At 43.1% G+C, this 17,506-nt stretch overlaps 1 protein-coding gene across 1 annotated transcript; it reads left to right on the forward strand.

Moving 5' to 3' along the window:
• The first annotated feature begins 1,987 nt into the window (after positions 1 to 1,987).
• On the forward strand, positions 1,988 to 11,237 carry C21H3orf52 (chromosome 21 C3orf52 homolog). Its single transcript, XM_049824298.1, has 6 exons — positions 1,988 to 2,155; positions 5,072 to 5,195; positions 5,770 to 5,903; positions 6,789 to 6,859; positions 8,742 to 8,941; positions 9,965 to 11,237. Coding segments are annotated over exons 1-6 (699 nt in total). The 3' UTR covers positions 9,967 to 11,237.
• Positions 11,238 to 17,506: the final 6,269 nt, after the last annotated feature.

Below are 17,506 nucleotides of genomic sequence, written 5' to 3' on the forward strand. Positions count from 1 at the left end.
TCAGAACTGCATTTGTACCTTGGAGTTTCCTCTTTTTGTAAAGCTGAGCCTAACTCGCCCATTTTACTAAAGTGCACATTTAAGGGCACAAGTTTCTTTTCCTTATATTGAAACCAGAGATGCCTTTGCTAGGGAAGAAAACGGTTTTCCTGCTGTTCTGTTTTAGATAAAAACCTACGCCAGAAAGTTCAGATCGGTTCTCAACTTCCCTTTTTTTTTTAATAAGAGTTTCTGAGCTCCATGTGTCAGAAGGGTCAGTTACTTCATGTGCAAGAAAGGCACCAAGTGTGGAAGTCGGATCACCAGACGAAAGAAACTTAAGACTTTGTAAGGAGCTCCTTCATACATGTAAATAAAAGGACTTTGGCTTTTGCAGGGCGAGATCCATAATCATTAACTCACTTGACTTAAAAAAAAAAAACAAAACACCTGTTTTTGTTTCAGAAAATTCAGTAGGAAGGTAAGGTCTTTTACTGTGAGTGGAAATGAAATAAATGAAGCTCATCTCAGCAGGAGTACTGAGAAACAGCAGGTAAAGGCTTTTCTCATGAAGATGTCCCAGGTAAAATTTTGTGGATCCAGACACACGTTTTGATCTTGATGACTGTTCAGCTTCATCTTCAGTCCTCCGGAGTTTTAAGGATTCTGCAGAACCAAAAGGTGGGGTATGCAATTTGTATTTCTTTTTATTTGCTGAATGAAACCAAGGCGTGTGCTCGGCTTCATGGAGTGCCTTTGCCTGGATGGCTGTGACGTGCCATGGGGAATCGGAAGCCCCGGGAGTGCTCCAGGCATCGGTAGCCAGATGAGTTGCACAAAGAGAAAATGGGGGGGGAAGCATTCTCAGCATTTGGCAGGAAAAAGGAGCAGTGCTGTGAGTGGATACTCAGCCAGCAGGGGAGGGAGCTGGAGGGAGAGGCTTTGTTTTCCTCTTAATGCATGATCTTCTCTGTGCTGGGACAAGAGAGTGAGCAAGAGTGCAGTTACTGGCTGCCTGCCCGACCCTTTTGATCCAGAGAGGGGAGAGACGCTCTGTGGGGAGGAAGGAGAAACACGAGGATGGAATCAGAACAGGCGAAATGAGAGGAGGTAGGATGAAGGATACTGGGGAGGTGGGGGGAGGAATCAGCCCCCAGCTGCGGTAAGTTGTTATGAGTGACTCTAAGTAGTGTGGGAGAGTTCATGCGGGGAAACTAGTGCAGACCAGACCTCAACTCACACCATGATTTGCTTCATAAAACCATGCCCTGTAGAGCACAGGCTGAAATTGAAGGCCAGCTTCCTCCTCTTTTCAGATCTGTCCTTCTGGGGTTTTTGCATGGAAGGAGCTTCTCAGGTTTAGGTTGGATAGTGTGTGAATAGACATAAGTGGTTCTTTAACACCAGATATGATTGTAGGCTGCATAACAGCTAGAGAGAGGACAATTCATGGCATAAAGGTCAGTAGTGTTTGTTTCTTTATTGGCTATATAGGGAAACTAAAATTAGAAGTGTTGGTGGATAAGTTCCCTTCACAGCCTAACCAAACCACAATCTATGTGATCCTTTACTCAATTTGTGCTGTTCAGAACCACATCTGTTTGTTTAGCTGTGCAGATAGCAGCAACAGTATTTTACAGGTTCTGCTGACAGCAGCGGGGAAAGCAATCCAGTTTCTCTCAAAATTGCCACAGCAAATGACAACATTGCTGAAGGTTTAGTCACCTGCTTGTCAAGGGCTGGTACAGTCAGGTAGACAAACTGGAAAACCTAGTATTGCATAGCTGAGCGCTGTAGTTCTGACAATTAAGCAAATCGATACTTCCTCTGCCTCCCCATTCTCTGTAGCTAGTGCAGATGATGTTATTTGTCCTTCCAAGTAATTCCCCTTATTTATCAGTGTTTTGAGATCACCGCTGTGAAAACTTATCCCGGCTCTCCCTGTTACCATCTCCAGCCTTATACCAGAACTGTTACTCACCATAACTGCAGCTGAAACCAGAAGGAAATGAGTTGCCTCCGTGCTTGCTTCAGAGACAGAGGTCCTCGCGCAGAGACAGAAGCTACGAAAAGGCAAAACTCTGGTCAGGAGCATGAGATTATTGAATTACAGCAAAGCAACATGGAGGAAAGTGAGGCTGAGCAAGACAAGCCTCTAAATGCTCAACCAAGAAAGGTAGGCATCTCACTTGCTCTCTTGATGCTTGCTGTTGGGGAAACTACCACGCAGCAAGAGAAATGACACTTTGCAGGAACATCTTGTAGGGGAGGTTTAATTTGTTGTTTGAGGGAGAGAGAAAGGTTATTGACTTCAAAGTAACAGCTGAAAACCTGTTAAATGTATTTATTTTCTTCTTCTCGGTGAAGTATTCTAATACTGGAGTGGGATTTTAAGCTTTTATTTTTTGTGCTTGGCTGTTTATGAACTTTAACTTAGGAAATAAAGTTGTAATTGGTGCTCCCAGTTTTGCTTTCTCTTCTCATGCGCTGTCAGTGGGATTGGGCTCAAAACCAGAAAGGAGAAAAGTTGAAACCCTTATTAAAAACAGGCTTCCTTTCAGAACAAATGAATCAGAAAACAGCACTGCCACAACAAAAATAGTTTGTCCTGCAACAGACCATGCTGGATTCTCTCTCTTTTTATCTTTAAGTAATCTGAAGTTGCTAACAATTTGAATTTCTATGAATAGAGTACCCCAAACCCTCAGTTAAGACCAGCATCTGAGTCCAGACAGACAGCTCCCAGCGTTCAGCTTAAAGCTGTGGAACAGACTAATGCTGGCAGAGGAGTAATATACGCTTACAGGCAACTGTTGTACAATGATTTTCATTACTTACTCCAGAGCAGAGGGACTATCTGTGGCAGAGCTAAAAAGTTTCCCACTTTTCCTTACGGATGGCCGAGCCCTCCTGAGAGCTCGTCCGTATTAGTCACGCCAGCCCTCCCTTCCCACTCCTGGCACAGCACCAGCTACTGCTTCCTTGGGTGACCCCAGCTGATACCTCCACGGGCCAATTCATTCCACTGGCTGGGCGAAAAAAATGCATTGACTCTGCTATATTGGGGGCCAGTTACTTCTCCTCCGGCCCGGTAAGCTGAATCAGCTTGCTGCAGGGTCAGACAAGTTCTAGGGAGGTGCAAAGAGGAACAGAAGAGGGTGGAGGAGAGGCAGGGGTGAGCTAGATCCACTTGGCTATCTTGAGAAACTTCACCCTTAAGTTTCTGTTTAGCCTTCCCCTTCCCAGGACTGAGCTTTCATTTGGACTGTATTTCTGCTGGTTCTGATAATTGGCTTCTTGTCCTATAGGGACTGCTGGAAAATTATCATGCTCTGCTTACTGCTCAGGTGGCAGGTTAACCAGCAAAACTGCCCTGCCCACTGGGGAGGGATTTTTTCTACTGCTACTCCCTCCCGGCAGTCTTATGATGTATATGGGTAACGGCCAGAGGGCACTGGGGTAGTTGGGGAGCTGAATGTTTACTTGAGATCAAGCCGGTTTGCTATGCGTGATTAAGAATTACACTTTTGTGATGGTCTAAATAATGTGGCTCAATCGAAACTTGGGCTTGAGAGCTGTCTGTCTCAACTGCTGTTACTATGGCTGATGTCATAGTTGTACTCTAGGCAGTAGTTAGTGGCTTTTTTCCTTTTTCAGATACAAAATGATATGTTGGTGTCAAGTATTAAACTAAAGCTTCATTCTTCTAATACATTTTAAAAAATAAATAAAAAATATGCATACGTAAACATGATCACACTTGAAAGCATGCTGTAAGTGAATCCGTATTCAGCCTTTGCCCTTCACTCCCCACCAAAGCAAAGCTCTGCATGCAGGGGTGTCTGCAGAGAGCGCTTCCCCTTTCTCTGCCCCCACTCCTGGAGAAATGACTCTTGCAAGATCTTTCTGTGGGAGTCTGTTTTCTCTCCCTGTTCATCTGCCACCCCCAAAGAAGCTTTAAATGAGCTGGTGGATGTCAGTTAAATTCAGCGAAAGGCTTTCTATTATGCTGGGTTCTTAGAAAGTTCAAAAAGTAAAAGAAGGTAACCTGGGTTAGTGCCTCCAGCCAGCAGCTGATTCCTGCCAACCTGCACGTGTGCGGCCCAGACAACCTACAGCGTGTGCTTTTCCTTGCCTGGTACTGATGTGAAAAAGGAGATGGAGCTTGCTGCTGGGTTTGTGGTGGATGGGGAGGAGGAGGAGGAATTAAAAAGACAGCATGATCTGCTTAGGAATTCATGCCCTTCCTTCAGTCTTCTGGCTGTGGAACAAAACAGTTGGAGGGCTTTTTTTTAATATTAGTATTGCTGGGGTACCTAATTAAGATACTAACTTCTGCCATGGTCTTAAATCTTATTAAAAAATTAAATGAAAGGCAACTATTGTCCTTTCTCTCCTATATGAATGTACATGCATGCACAATTGCTTTGAAGAGTTTCCTTGCGATCTCCTAGAACAGGTGAGATTTGTAATAAACTCTCTGTTAAATGTACTCAACAGCCTTCAAGTTTCCAATCTTCTGAAGAGACAGGGAGTCAGCTGTAAAAGTCCCAATTATTTTATGGTGTTTTTTAATGCAATAGTATCTAATTAATAGTGGTCCAATTCCTTTTGGTGCTGGCACCCAGGAGCTATGCAGATTGATATCATCAATGCAGAGTTGAATGATTCTGGAAATTCCTCCACAGACACCTTTTTGGTTGGGAGAGATGGCAAACGTTAAAAGGACAGTTTGTGGAACATGCAAATCAAATTGATGTAGTTTTAAAAAATTTGGAAGCTGTGAAAGCACCTTTGTAGCACCTTAACTTTATGGGCAATTCAGGAGTCGGAAATTCTGCACAAATGGGAAATGATATGTGTCTCTTTCCAGTAATAGCTTGTCTGTGAATGTCCCTTGCCTTCTGCAGGTCTATGTTCCCACCTGCAGCAGTAGTTAAGGGTGGGAACCCCTGCTGTAGGGCATTGCTTACCAGTGAGACTCTCCCATCTGTGTGGGGTTTTTGTTTCTAAGTGTGACAGGAGAGACATGCTTCAATATCTTTTCCTGCCTTATTTCATTAACCAATATACCCTTTCCTTTTATAACTAGGAGAGAGATCACTGGAAATCATGCAGGAATGTAGTTTTCTGGAAGTGTGAACTATGGATGGTTATAACTACAATTTTTCTAGTATTCTTCCTGGTCATTGTTATCAGCCTATTTCTTTATTCTAGTAAGTATTTCACTCTTGGTTCATCCTCTAATACAAATGTACAGGGTGTACTATCTAATATAGCACAAATTGAACAGTAGCATCCCTCAAACGCCTTCTGTAAACTGCTGAAGGGACTGGGATGCTGACTGCAGAGGGTGGTATGTTGAGCAGTGGATGTGAAGGCTTTTATTTTAGCAGGCAGCAAGCAATTTGTATACTAATCAGACGGCAATTCCAGTTTGTAGCTAAGTGAGAAAATGTTTTGAGAACGGAATCGGGGATGAGGATGGAAATGATGCTCATGACATTACAACAAGTGCAGCGGATCACTTGCATCCCCTTGTGTGGTGTCAGTGGCTGTCAGGCTCCCAAAGCAGCTGACTTTCACTAATGGGGCAGGTGATTGACCTCCACGTGCTGTCACTTTTATTCAGTCAACTTGCACTTTCTTTCTGTCACTTTGAATCAGTCATTACTTAGGAAACTTGTGAGAAAGCCACCCTGGAGAAAGCCAAGAGGGTTTTTTTTTTTCCCCAATACTTCTACTAACTGGAACTTTTTCCTCACCTTTCTATCTCCTGTTGAATATTAGATGTTTACACAGATGAAGATGACTATTGGGATGCTGATGCACTACTAGGTAGTGGAAATCGTTGCAATTTTTCAGGAACATTGGAGTTAATGTGTGGTCTCCCACACCTTTTCTCTGAAGACATTACTAAGAGGGTATGTGTTGATGTGGTTCTTGGCAAAGCTGATTCTGCTTGTGATGGAGATGCAGTGTTTTCCCTTACAAGAAGTTTCTGTTTCTCTGTGTAGCAACTCAGTCATTTGCAAGTCCACAAAAAATTCTGAGTTGTACTTTTTCTAGTATAATTTTAAGTTCTGATCTTGAAAAAAAGAATTGTCTACTTTTAAGCACATAGTTTAAATTGATTTAAAAAAAAAAAAAAAAGGCACCTGATTTTTCCCCCCCCCAAGTTTGAGTAATGGTTGGGACATAGTCTTCACCTTTTTCATGGAATCATTGAATAACTTAGGTTAGGAGGGGTCTGTGAAGGTCATCTAAACCCAATGCTGGCTAAAAATCCTGTGTGTTGCATTCTCCTGTAAGTACAAGATGGCAGCCTGGGTTTATAACTGCCATTTCTATTGAGCCATCACAGCTCTGAGTTATGGCTGAAATAAACTCAGCCAGCATGGCAGTACTGATTTAAGCTTATTGTGGAAAGGGAGTCTCAGCAGAGAGACCCTTTGCTCTATCAACTAAGAGTAGAAAGGCTTTTTGGTACCAATAAAAACCCAAGCCAAACAACATAAATTGGACATGACAACACAAGCACATACTTTTAATTCACCCTGAATGCCTCCATTGTGTTAAGGTAATATAGTAACTACTCAAACACACAGATTAACTTGTCTGTCAAGCTAAAAGGGATTGTGTACCTCTTCCAGGGCAGATACTCGCTGATATTAGACCTTCAGGACCTGTGTTTATGCCCCCTAAAACACCTTGTAAGAATGATTTCTTGTACTTTCTTTTATGGGGAAAAGAGACACTGAATGGAATTTTTTTTTCTTTTTCTCTTTCTTTTCTTTTTTCTCTCCAAGTTAACGGATGTCTACAGTTCATCTCCAGCTCTAGGACGCTACTTTAGGTCAGCTCAGGTGGTTTATTTCAGGTAAGCAATTTCTGTCACCAAAACTACCTGAAAATTCTGGGCTTTTGATAAGACATACATGTGCCTATGTAAATATGCATAACATTTAAATCTGTGAAAAATAGGTTGTTTGGGGGAAAGTTACACATATAGGTAGTGAAAACCTGCCAAAGGATCTTCTGGTGTAAATGGCAAGTGCTGTTAATAATATATAATGATAGTAACATTTTGTTGCTGTTATTATTGTCTCTGTTGTCTTTGGTCCCAAGTGCAGCCCTTAATAAACAAATTCAAGGATATTTATTAAAAGGAAAATGAGCTGCTGGAGCCGCTTGAGATTGACACGCCTTAAAGAAATAAAACAGGGTTCATGGGGAGGGGAGAACTGTTTTGTTTCCAAAAGAGCTAAAGGCAACAGGGACATAGAAGTCATGAGAGCCAAAACAGTAATATTGCATTGCTGGTTTGTTTGGACGGCTTTTCCCCCTTCCTTTATTTTGGATAACAGGAGCAAATCTCAAAGCAGCAGCAGCATGTTGGAGAGACTGGTGGAAGAGCAGTAAGAGGCAGAGCAGGTGGCAGAGTGGAGGCTAGGCTAGTCTGGGTGGGAGATGCTTCCACGTGAAGGAGAAACTCGGTCACCAAAGGCTGGTGGAGCCAGAGGAGTAGCAGTAGTTGGAAGAAGGAGAAAAGCATCCCGGCCTGCCTTGCAGAGGCAAGAGAAAGCCTCAAGCTGGAACAGAGGGAGGATCTTACTCTCAGCAGAAACTGGAGCTGGGGGAAGGCTAAGGAGTTTACTGTGTTTTGAGACTGTAAAGCTTTAATTTATGGAGATACCGCAGATTTACGACAGGAAGGAGGCTGAGCAGCGGAGGGAGAAGTGGGTTTGGAGAGGTCAGCTGCAGCGTGGTCCTGCCATGGAGAGATAGCAGAGAGGCAAGGGAAGGCGGTCAGAGAGCTTCCCCAAGGACTTCTGAAAAAGCACTGCTACAAAAGGGATTAGAAAGGCAGGAGGAAATCAAGGGAAGGAGATCTGCAAAGTCCCAAGGCCCTTGAGCGAGCAAGGACAGAGGGAGACCCCCCTCGGGCTGTGGCAAGGGGCAGTCCTGAGGGAACTTCAGGGAACGTGCTCCCCTGCACCGCCAGCCTTGGGCATGCCGGCTCTGTTCAGTGCGTGGGCTGTAGCTCCTTAGCCTGACGGGTAAAAATTATGATTTAGACCATCGAGTACAAAGCTGTAGTTCTGCATACGTATTGACTAGCTGATCCCTCCCCTGCTTTGTGTGTGTGTTTGCCTCTTTCTCTCTCTGTGTCTCCTTGTCTTTTACCTCATTCAACTACTTTTTTGATGTTTTGCATTCTGTGAGTGCAAAAGGTAACTGTCGAATCGTAGTCAGTGGATTTGGCAGACCACAAACAATGACACGTCCAGAGATGGACTCCAGTTTGGTGGCTTGCGTAACCCACTCCAGAGCTGAGTTAGGAGCACAGCTGGGTGGCCCCACGTACCGCTAGCAGGAAAGCAAATCTTTCTGCAGGTTCTCAGCTAACCTATGCATGAGGTATTGTAGGACCTCTTATCATTACGTACTTGCGAAGCACGAGCGCTGAAAACCTCACCCCATTAGGACACGTGTCCAATTGCCCTTTGTGCGTTTGAAAACGTCTCAGGTTGGCTTCAGGTATGTGCCCAATTTCTGTTAATGTCAAGAGCTGTTCTAAGAAGGGAGGGAGAGAAGGAAACCGGAATCTTTGACGGCAGTTTTCTTTTATAATGCTTTTCTGTAGAACAATCTTAAAAAAAATGCAGGCCAACACTGATATGAAAATTCAGTCTTCTCAAAAAAGAAAATATCCAGTGAGGACATGAAGGCACTCATACTTGACTTTGTTTGTTTTTCAGTAATGAAAGCTCCACTGTATTTTATCAGCTAGAATTTTCTGTACCACCATCAACAGAGGGGTTTATGGAAAACACAATGAACCCAGATTTTATAAGGAACGTTTTACGTCAAAATATTTATGATGAAGATGATACTTTTAATCCTGGGACATCCGAATGTAACAGATTAATGCTTGACCCGACTTCTCTCACATTAACATGTAAGTGCTGTATACTAGAGAGATTGTTTCTTTACAAAGAGCAGAATTATTTACGTGAAAGGAGGGAAACCTTTCTGGAAAGGTGTTGAGATTTGTTAGTAAATATATTTTGCACAACACTATTATGAAAATTGTAAAATATTCAGTCTTCAAGAAAATCTTGCTGTCCTTAGTTTATAATCTAGGATTCACTGTTTGGCCCTCTGTTGAGAAAGGGAGTAGTGGCAAGACTGGTTAGCTACAGACTCCAACCAAACTTTTCAGATCTCCTCTTGCATTTTGTGCATACAAAGAAAATCTCCTCATATGTGTGTGTACCATAATGGGGGGCCAAATAATTAAGAATGTGTCTCCTCATTCTATATTCATGTCTGAATGCTTATAAAACAAATTTTAATCCAAGTAAAACAGGATAAGTAGTCAGGGAGTGAATTTCTGTGGGTTTTGGTTAGTTTGTTTTGGTTTTTTTTTCTCATGGTCAAGGATGAAAAAGCCTCCAGATTTTTGTCTTTTCAGAGTTTTTTGGGAAAATTTATTATGCACAGAGAGACCTTTTAAAGGAACCAAATGTTCATTCTTCCAGGTTTTCTAGGTAGTGATTCCAATGACTACCAGTGACTAGGTAGTGATTCCAATGCATTTAGATTTTCCTTGATTGAAATGTCAGTATAAAAGTCCGATGCGCTTTGCAGTTTTACTGAAAACAATGCATGGAGCTGCTTCCCCCGACCCCCAACTTACTGAGGCACACCTACATGCTTTCAGAATAATTCTAGGCTAACAAATCACCATACAGTGTATATAAGTAAGATTTGTGATTAACTTATATTGACTTTTCTTGGTACTCTTATCAAGGGACAAGAGAGCAACAAGTCATGAGTTCCAATTCTCAGCATCATTTTGTTCCTTATATATTGACAGGATTCATAGAAAATGCATCGTGAAAGGGACAGGAAAAAATATGCTGAAAGTTCTAACTAAAGTTTCATTTTATTGCTAACAAAGTACTGTTTTATCTTTCAGAGAAATGATGGAAATACTCCTCATCTTCCTTACCACCTAGAAGAGATGGCTTCTCCTACCTATTAGTAATACTAGGGTAGGGAGTTATTTGTTCGGTAGAAACACTTCTAAAGATGTTGTCCTGTAAATACTGTCTGTGATGCAATATTGTAAATGGAAAATGTGGTATAACAGTGTTATGCTCCTATAACACCGCTACCTCCTTCTTTATTGTTGTCTTGATATCTCAATAACCCATTTCACTCTTGTGAAAATCACGTATCTTGTCTGATACATGCTTTGTTGACTTTGAAACCTCTGCTTTGTCTTGCCTTACGATTAAATCTGGATTCTCTGCACGAGCTTTAAAAGCAGTCTTGCACATGGGTCCTTTCTTCTTCTCTTGTCTTATCTAACATTATCTGCATAAGCTTCATCCTTAATGCTCACTTTCACCTATGCTCATGTCTGTTACTTTTTTCCCTGGTAACTTCACATGCCATGTTTCCCCGTTGTTCTTTTCTCATAAAACTGCCTGAAAAAAATTAAATATCCTCTCTATTTTCTTTAATTACGTGAAGACCTTTACACTAGCCTCTTAAGTGAGCTTCAACTCTCATCATTCCCTTGTTCATCCTACAGTCTTCCTGGATAAGGTGGTATCTCTTCTGTTTTTCTCTTCTGTAATGTGAAATGGATATGAAGGAAGAAACATCAGGAAGAAACATGTTTTGTTCACTAATGCATCTGAATGCCACAGGAATTCTTTCAAAGGTCAAATTAGCTGTTTGCTTTAAAAAATTAGCTACTGGTACTAGTGAATAGACAGCTATTTGACCCGCATTTGTAAATTCAAAGAGAATCTAGTCTATACCCTTAATTATACTCCCTGTCCCAGCAGTGGGGGTAAAAATGAACAGGTGCAAGATATTTGCCTTAATAAGGCAGCAAATAGTTGTTCTCATTGACAAGAGATCAGTTGAGACAGACCAATGCCAAGAGCAAGGTGCTGCAGCAGACGATGTAGGCCAACACGGCATGAGTTATAGCTATAACTGGCTATAACATGAAAATTAAAAATCAAGCATTAACTTTACGCAGAATGGAATGGGTTCACTACCATGTTAGTAAAGTGTAGCTTCTTGTCATTTGTTTATAGCCAGTGTAAATGTTAGTACTGTTGGATAAACAAATTTATTTGAAGAAAACTTTTGTATTGTGAGAAATATGTTATGGGAAATTGTGTTTTCCTTTTTCTAATATTACTAGTTTATTTAAAGAGTAATCGGACAATTTTACTGTGCATTAAATTATTTATTTTTACTCTTAAAGTGATTGTTTTCATTCTTCAGCAGCTCCAGTCTTTCAGCTGTTTGAGTTGGAAGACAACAGTCGGAGTTCTGAATGCTGAAAGCTGTATGAAGAATCTATCTGACACAGCCGTGCACTCAAACCCATATTTGTTGTTGCCTGAGTTTTAACTGAGCTTGGGAACCAGCCGGGACCAAATTAGTAGTTCACATGGTGCTCATATTTGTGGTTAATTCACGCCCTGTCTTGATTTGTAAGATGTAGCGCTGGCTGTGAGAACCATAATTTCTCTTGATGCAATATTCTATGCAGCACAGAATTCGATGAGATGTTCCTTCTGGTTCTTACATTGGGGAAGGATAAAATTCATGGTTTGTATTGTTTGTCCCAAAAGCAGCAGGCTATGAAACTACCAGCAGCAAAGAAATAATTTGCCATTGAGATGCTGCTTGATCTTACTGCTCTTACTAAGATGGCTGAACCTGCCCTTGGACACTTCTTTATCTTGATTCTGCTTCTAAGAACTGAAAAATAATACCACAATTATGCTTCTTTATAGCGATACCCCGTGTGCATTAAGAGTTGACAGAAAAAAGGAGCCAAGCATTCGGGTTTTTTTTCCAGCCACTCTCCTCTGCCCCAGTACCTTTACCCCAGCAATTCACAGGAAAGAAGGAGGTGGAGCTGTAGCAAGACACTGTGATATTCAACAGAAAATGTCTGACTTCACAGTTTACCTCCAGTCAAGCTTTGAACGCTATTGAAGGAAATGTCAAAAAGTGACCAAAAAGTGGTTTCTGGTTTTATATCTTTGAGGCAAATTGATCACGTAAAAGAAACCAACCAAGTGAATTAATTATGACTTCATCCATTAGGGACAGAGCAGTGTAAAAACACATTATTTCATCTAGTTAGATATTTTGTGTGAATGCTTAATGTTACTTTTTATAGGTGGAGTGTGGGTAATACTTTGATGACTGAGGCAACTGAGACACTGTTAAAAAGGAAGAGAAAAGATAGTTCTGACAATTCAGCTTGCGGAGTATACAACCAGCCCTTTAAAATCCAATGGCAGGTAGTCACCTGCACAAATTTTGGGCAGATTCAGCTGCCTGTCGCTGCAGCGGTGCCTGCGGAGCGCTGCCTGCACCGTGCCGGCAGTGTGTCTGTCCACTGCTGTGTGCAACCATTCCCCCGTGGGACTGCCCCCGGCACCGAAACTGCGGGTGGGAATCGCAGAGGCACTACACCGTAAAGCCAGGGCTGCGGCCAGCGATCACATGCAAAGGAAGATTTCAAATCAGGAAAAGCGTTCAACTGTTTCTTCCTAATTGCTTTATTACAAAAATGGAGGGAGCAAAAAAACATGCTTAAGCAAGAACACAGGCACATAATCACTTTATGAGCACTGGTGGTGAACAGTTGAATAACTGGTTTCAGTCCTACGCGCATGTCCAGAAATGCTGCTTGCAGAGGGATGGCGGGTGATGAGGAGGTTGTGTTCTGGCATAGCAGAGAGGCGATCCTGAGGCTCCAGCAGGAGTGAGCTGGAAGGGTTGTGTCACGGGCAGCACCTGGGAATCTTCTGGTGAGAGGTGTGCAGTTACCGCCTGTGCACCATCGGTTTTCACAGTCTTCTAAGGGGCTGGAATTTTTGGTTTGCATGCAGTTTGTTGCTTTTTTTTATTCAATTCCAACTTTGTTAAGACTTCACTCTAAGATAAGTAGTATTACATTAAAGCCAGGGGGGAGAGGGGGAGCAATTTGAGAAATGAGTTAGTTATCAAAATTATACATTGTATAGTGGTATATATAGGCCAGAGAAACTTTGGAAAAGAGTAAGTGCACCTAATGCAGGCTCTATGCTTTCATTTAAAAAACAAAAACACACGCACACCCCCAGCAAACAAAAAAAACCAACAACGAGAGGTGTTATTATTGCATTTTGGGGATTTCTATCAGTAGTTCTGTAAGACCCCTTTTTAAAAAAAAGAACTGTAAAAGTCCAGAAAAATGCGCACCCTCAGTTTCTTCTAGGAAGGAAGCACCTGAATTTCTAAAGTGAAACATTGTCTTACAATGGCAGTTGCTACTGATGCTGCCTGGTTTAATTGTCAAGTCCTGTACCCTGCCCGTGTCTCTCTCTGATCACCTTTTCACGCACAGATTTGTCTCATTGGAAATGACTGGCAGATGTGTCCTAACGAGTAAGCTTGGTAATGAGAGAGAGATGTTTGTTTGAAGACCTGGCAGCAGGGGTAGGATGGTTAGCAAAGCTGCACACATTCAAGTAAAAGGGTGCCTCGGGAGCAGAAGGTCTCCCTTTCTAAGTTATCAGAACATAATCGTATTCATGGTGCTCTTCAGCGCTGGCGATATTTTCCTTCTTCTTGGGCACTTTGATAGCCGCATATTCCGTCTGATTATCGCTGTTAATCACAGGGGCTTCACGTTTTACATCCTGGCTGACAGTAGAGTACCACAGTTCGCTGGAATTCATAAAATCTTTTTTGGCAAAATGTTCCTGAGGTGGGGGAGGGAGAGAGAGACGCTTCAACATGATTATACCCTGAAGAAGTTTGCAACGTGAAGAAATCTGGGATAGCCTGTGCGCTCATGTGGTCGTGTTGACCACTATACACAGTACCGAGAAGGGTTTGTAAATCCGCAGTCATTTCCCCGCTGTACGGGCGGTGGGTGGACACCAGGAGCACCCAACAACACGCCTGGTACGTGTGGAGGGTGGAGGCCTGACTCTTGTCCGTAGGGTGGCACTGCTTAGTGGTAGGCTACGTGATAAAAAAACTCGTCACCACGCACACGAGGGAGCACAGCAGCACAATTGCAGGTGGGGAGCCCAAATCATCCCCTGCCCTGGCTCCCCCCAGGGCTGTCCCAGGAGAGACAGCATCCGGGTGAGCTCAGGGTGATGTCCACCCAACGAGTGAATGGGATAAGCTGGGGCTGGAGGGGGAGTTACTAAAGGTGTGGGACATATTATCGATACATGTGAGGGAGGAGAATTTGAAGTTTGCACAGGACTTACCATGGGAACTAAAGGGATGGGTCGGGGTGATTTGCAGAGTACAAAGCAAAGGGGGGGAAAAAAAGGAATAAAGGGAGGGCCAGTACAGTCGCGGCCAGCTGCCAGAGAGACCGTAGATTCTGGGAATCAACTAAAACCCCAAGGTGTGTGCGTGCATGTGTGTCTGCGCATCAGACACGCTGTCCTGGACGGGGCCCTGGCCTCCGGGGAGATGCAGCGATGGCTAACCCCCACCCTGGTGGCCCTCATCTAATGCTCTCCTTGAAAACAGAGGGAGGAGAAGTAAGAGCCATTAATGAAGGAGGAGGTAAGACTGTGTGGGTAAATGCCTTCCCAACTCTGTTTAGACTTGTCTCTCCTTTTGCCTCTGAAGGTGTTTGCTAACGGGTTGAGGGTGATCGTGTATTTAAATAGCTAGCAGGATGACTCATTAAATCTAAAGGGGCAATCTGAACCGATTAAGTACTTGGAGCCAGGAGTTAAAAACTTGTTTGCCCTGGTGCTCTTGATTTGAACCCACTGAGTAATAAAGCCAGTAAGTACGGGCTTTATAGTGGTATCTGCTGTTGTCTGCAGCAGAAGCAGTATTTTAATTGGGTGTTACTGAGTTCATGCTGACGCTTGTAGCTACCTTTCATAAGCTCTCTAAGAGAAACAGAGGTCTCTGCTCCATGGCTTAATAAACCTAAAGGGTTCACTTTTTTTTTTTCAAGCCTAGAAGTGAGAAAGAGTTGTTAGAACATAATTCCTGCAGAATCTGTCTCAGATTTTCCCAGCTTATATAAATCACTTTGTCTGTTCAGATTCTGCTTGGTGTGAAAGATTTCCTGAGCTTGAGGACACTTCGCTGAAAATAATTCCTGAGTTTTCATTTGAAGGTATATAAAATTTTGAGATTTAGAAATTCCAGAAGTTTTAAGGAGCAGAGCAGTCAGGGTGGACTTCCTTAAGAAAAGGAATTGCCTACCTATCTGCGGGGGCATGGCACTCTCCTCCCATCATCGCTATTGCAAAGAAGTGGGAGGGCAACAGTATTTCTCCTAATGTGTCCGCGAAATGAGAACAGGTAGGCTCTTAATTTTCATGAGTGACTGGCTCCAAATCCACTGAGTGAAGTCTGGAGCACCTCTTGTCCCTTGCAACATGGCAGGTCTACCCAAGACTTGCTCACAGCCCCATTTTCCAGAATCCTTCCAGTCTACAGGTTTTGAAAGGCTGTTAGTATCAACCTTCTCTTACCAGTGAGGAGACTGAAGTGCACCAGTGGAATGATTAGCCCCACACCCTGATGGTGCACGACAAGCGAGCATGAAGACTCTTGAGCTTTTGTTCGAGTCCTTCATTGCTCACAGGCCAAGTTTAATAGTCCGAAGTGGCGTCTCTCCTATTGCACTAACAACTCTCCCAGGACTGTCTTCAAACCACACTCTGGGGTTTTTACTTGGGACTCCAAAAACTCTCAAAACTAGACAGCTACTTGGCAAGTTCCCCATTACAGTTCCACCCCCTCCCCTTCTCTTCCCCCACAGTCCACCCCACGCTCACATGTACAAATGATGAGCTCATTTAATCACACCCTTTTCTGTCACCTTGCCTACTTTCTTCAAAATTTTCTGCTAAACACCCACATATCTGCCGAGCATCAACTTTTGGTTTACTGATGTCGTCTTTATATATAAAAAAACTGAAAACGACCATGCCGGGCTGCTAACTGGCAGCGCTTTGTTCTGTGGTACACAGCGTTTCTGGTGATAGTTCATCACAGGTGACTCAAGAGGCAACTTAGCTTACTCTCTGTTGAAAGGAACTATTTACAAAGCAGAGGTAGCAAAACACAGGGACTCAGCTGCTGCGTCTCAGAGCTCAGTGTATTAACACAGCCAAAGAAGTACACAAGACTGTGAAGCGTATCACTTGAGAAGTGGCTGCTCCCCCACCCCTGCCTCCAGGACAATGAGTTTGGACAGGAGAGCAGGGCACACACCAAGTCATATAGTTATCTCTTAAATTACCGTGGGGTGCATTGCCAGGGCTCCTGAATCTAACCCCAAACAGGGAAGGAAGATGAACTGGTCAACGTGTTTATCGTGCCAGTTTTTCCTGGGTGTCCTCCCCTGCAGTGCAACTATTTGATCCATTCCGGTTTATAAGAAACTAAATGTTCAACCTGACAGTACATGTTTTTGGGGTTGTTTCCCCTTTTTTTCCTTCTAAAGGCAGTGGGACATTGCAAAGGGAAACCTTGTTCTGTTCCAACAGAGCCTTAGCCATTCATTGAGACATCAGCTATTTGTTCACAAAGGAAAGATTAACCAAAACCTTTTAAGCCTCCAAGTATTAAATCTCCCTTTGTCTTTCAGCTGAAGACTGCTTTTATTACTAGAGCTGGTTGGCAATAGTTCAATTAAATGGCTTTTTATTAGAAGATGTCATGCTGAAACTGAAACGTTTTGTGGGAACACGTCAGTTTTGATGAAACTGTACATAAGAGAGGTTACGCTGGCTACCAGAAAACTGAGGGGACAAGGGAAGCAGAAGGAAGACAGAAAAGTATCACGCAGCCGTAAGTTGCTCAGTGGCTGGGGACACTCATCTAGGATCACGATCACGAGGTTCAACCTCCAGAATTGCCTGATTTGCACCAGGCACCATTACACTCAGCCTCTGAAATGATGAGTGAATGCTGCGGTCCGTTTGGCCGCTAGCTGCCCAAGAGTGGGGCTGTGTATCACGGTTATACTTTTAGGTACACACATTTATTTCATACATAGGCTTAAACTGCTGGTTTTCTGCATCCCAAAGCAAATACCCTGATTACGGGCTTTTGTCCCTCTTGTGAGAATGTGACGGACACCTTGTCTTCCTGACATATGAATGCTTTGGACTCAGTTGCCCCAGAGAGCAGTAAAAAACATTCACTTTTAGCCATTACCTTGACAGTACTTGGTGGATAGGTGTAGGTCTGTGCTGTGGAAAGAGGAAGAAAACACATGGGGTTGTCATTCTTTGGTGCAGCAACAGGACACAAGGACATTCTGCAGCACAGGATTTGCTCAGACTTAGCTACACACTGAGCACAGGCTGTGCAAAAGTGTGAGGTAGTGTGACATTAGTTGGGGAAAGGGGTGAATCTCTGAGGGCTAAATAAATCTGATGGCTTTTTAAGATTTATCTTTTCTCTAGTTTATCACGCACTTCTGTCACGC

Source organism: Accipiter gentilis, chromosome 21, assembly GCF_929443795.1.
Source record: "Accipiter gentilis chromosome 21, bAccGen1.1, whole genome shotgun sequence".
In the NCBI taxonomy this organism is placed as follows: Eukaryota; Metazoa; Chordata; class Aves; order Accipitriformes; family Accipitridae; genus Astur; species Astur gentilis.

Coding starts and splice junctions, on each gene's coding strand:
- C21H3orf52 (XM_049824298.1), top strand. CDS start 1,988: ATGAGTTGCCTCCGTGCTTGCTTCAGAGACAGAGGTCCTCGCGCAGAG. Junction 2,156..5,071: donor TAAATGCTCAACCAAGAAAG/GTAGGCATCTCA, acceptor TTTTATAACTAG/GAGAGAGATCACTGGAAATC. Junction 6,860..8,741: donor GCTCAGGTGGTTTATTTCAG/GTAAGCAATTTC, acceptor TTTGTTTTTCAG/TAATGAAAGCTCCACTGTAT.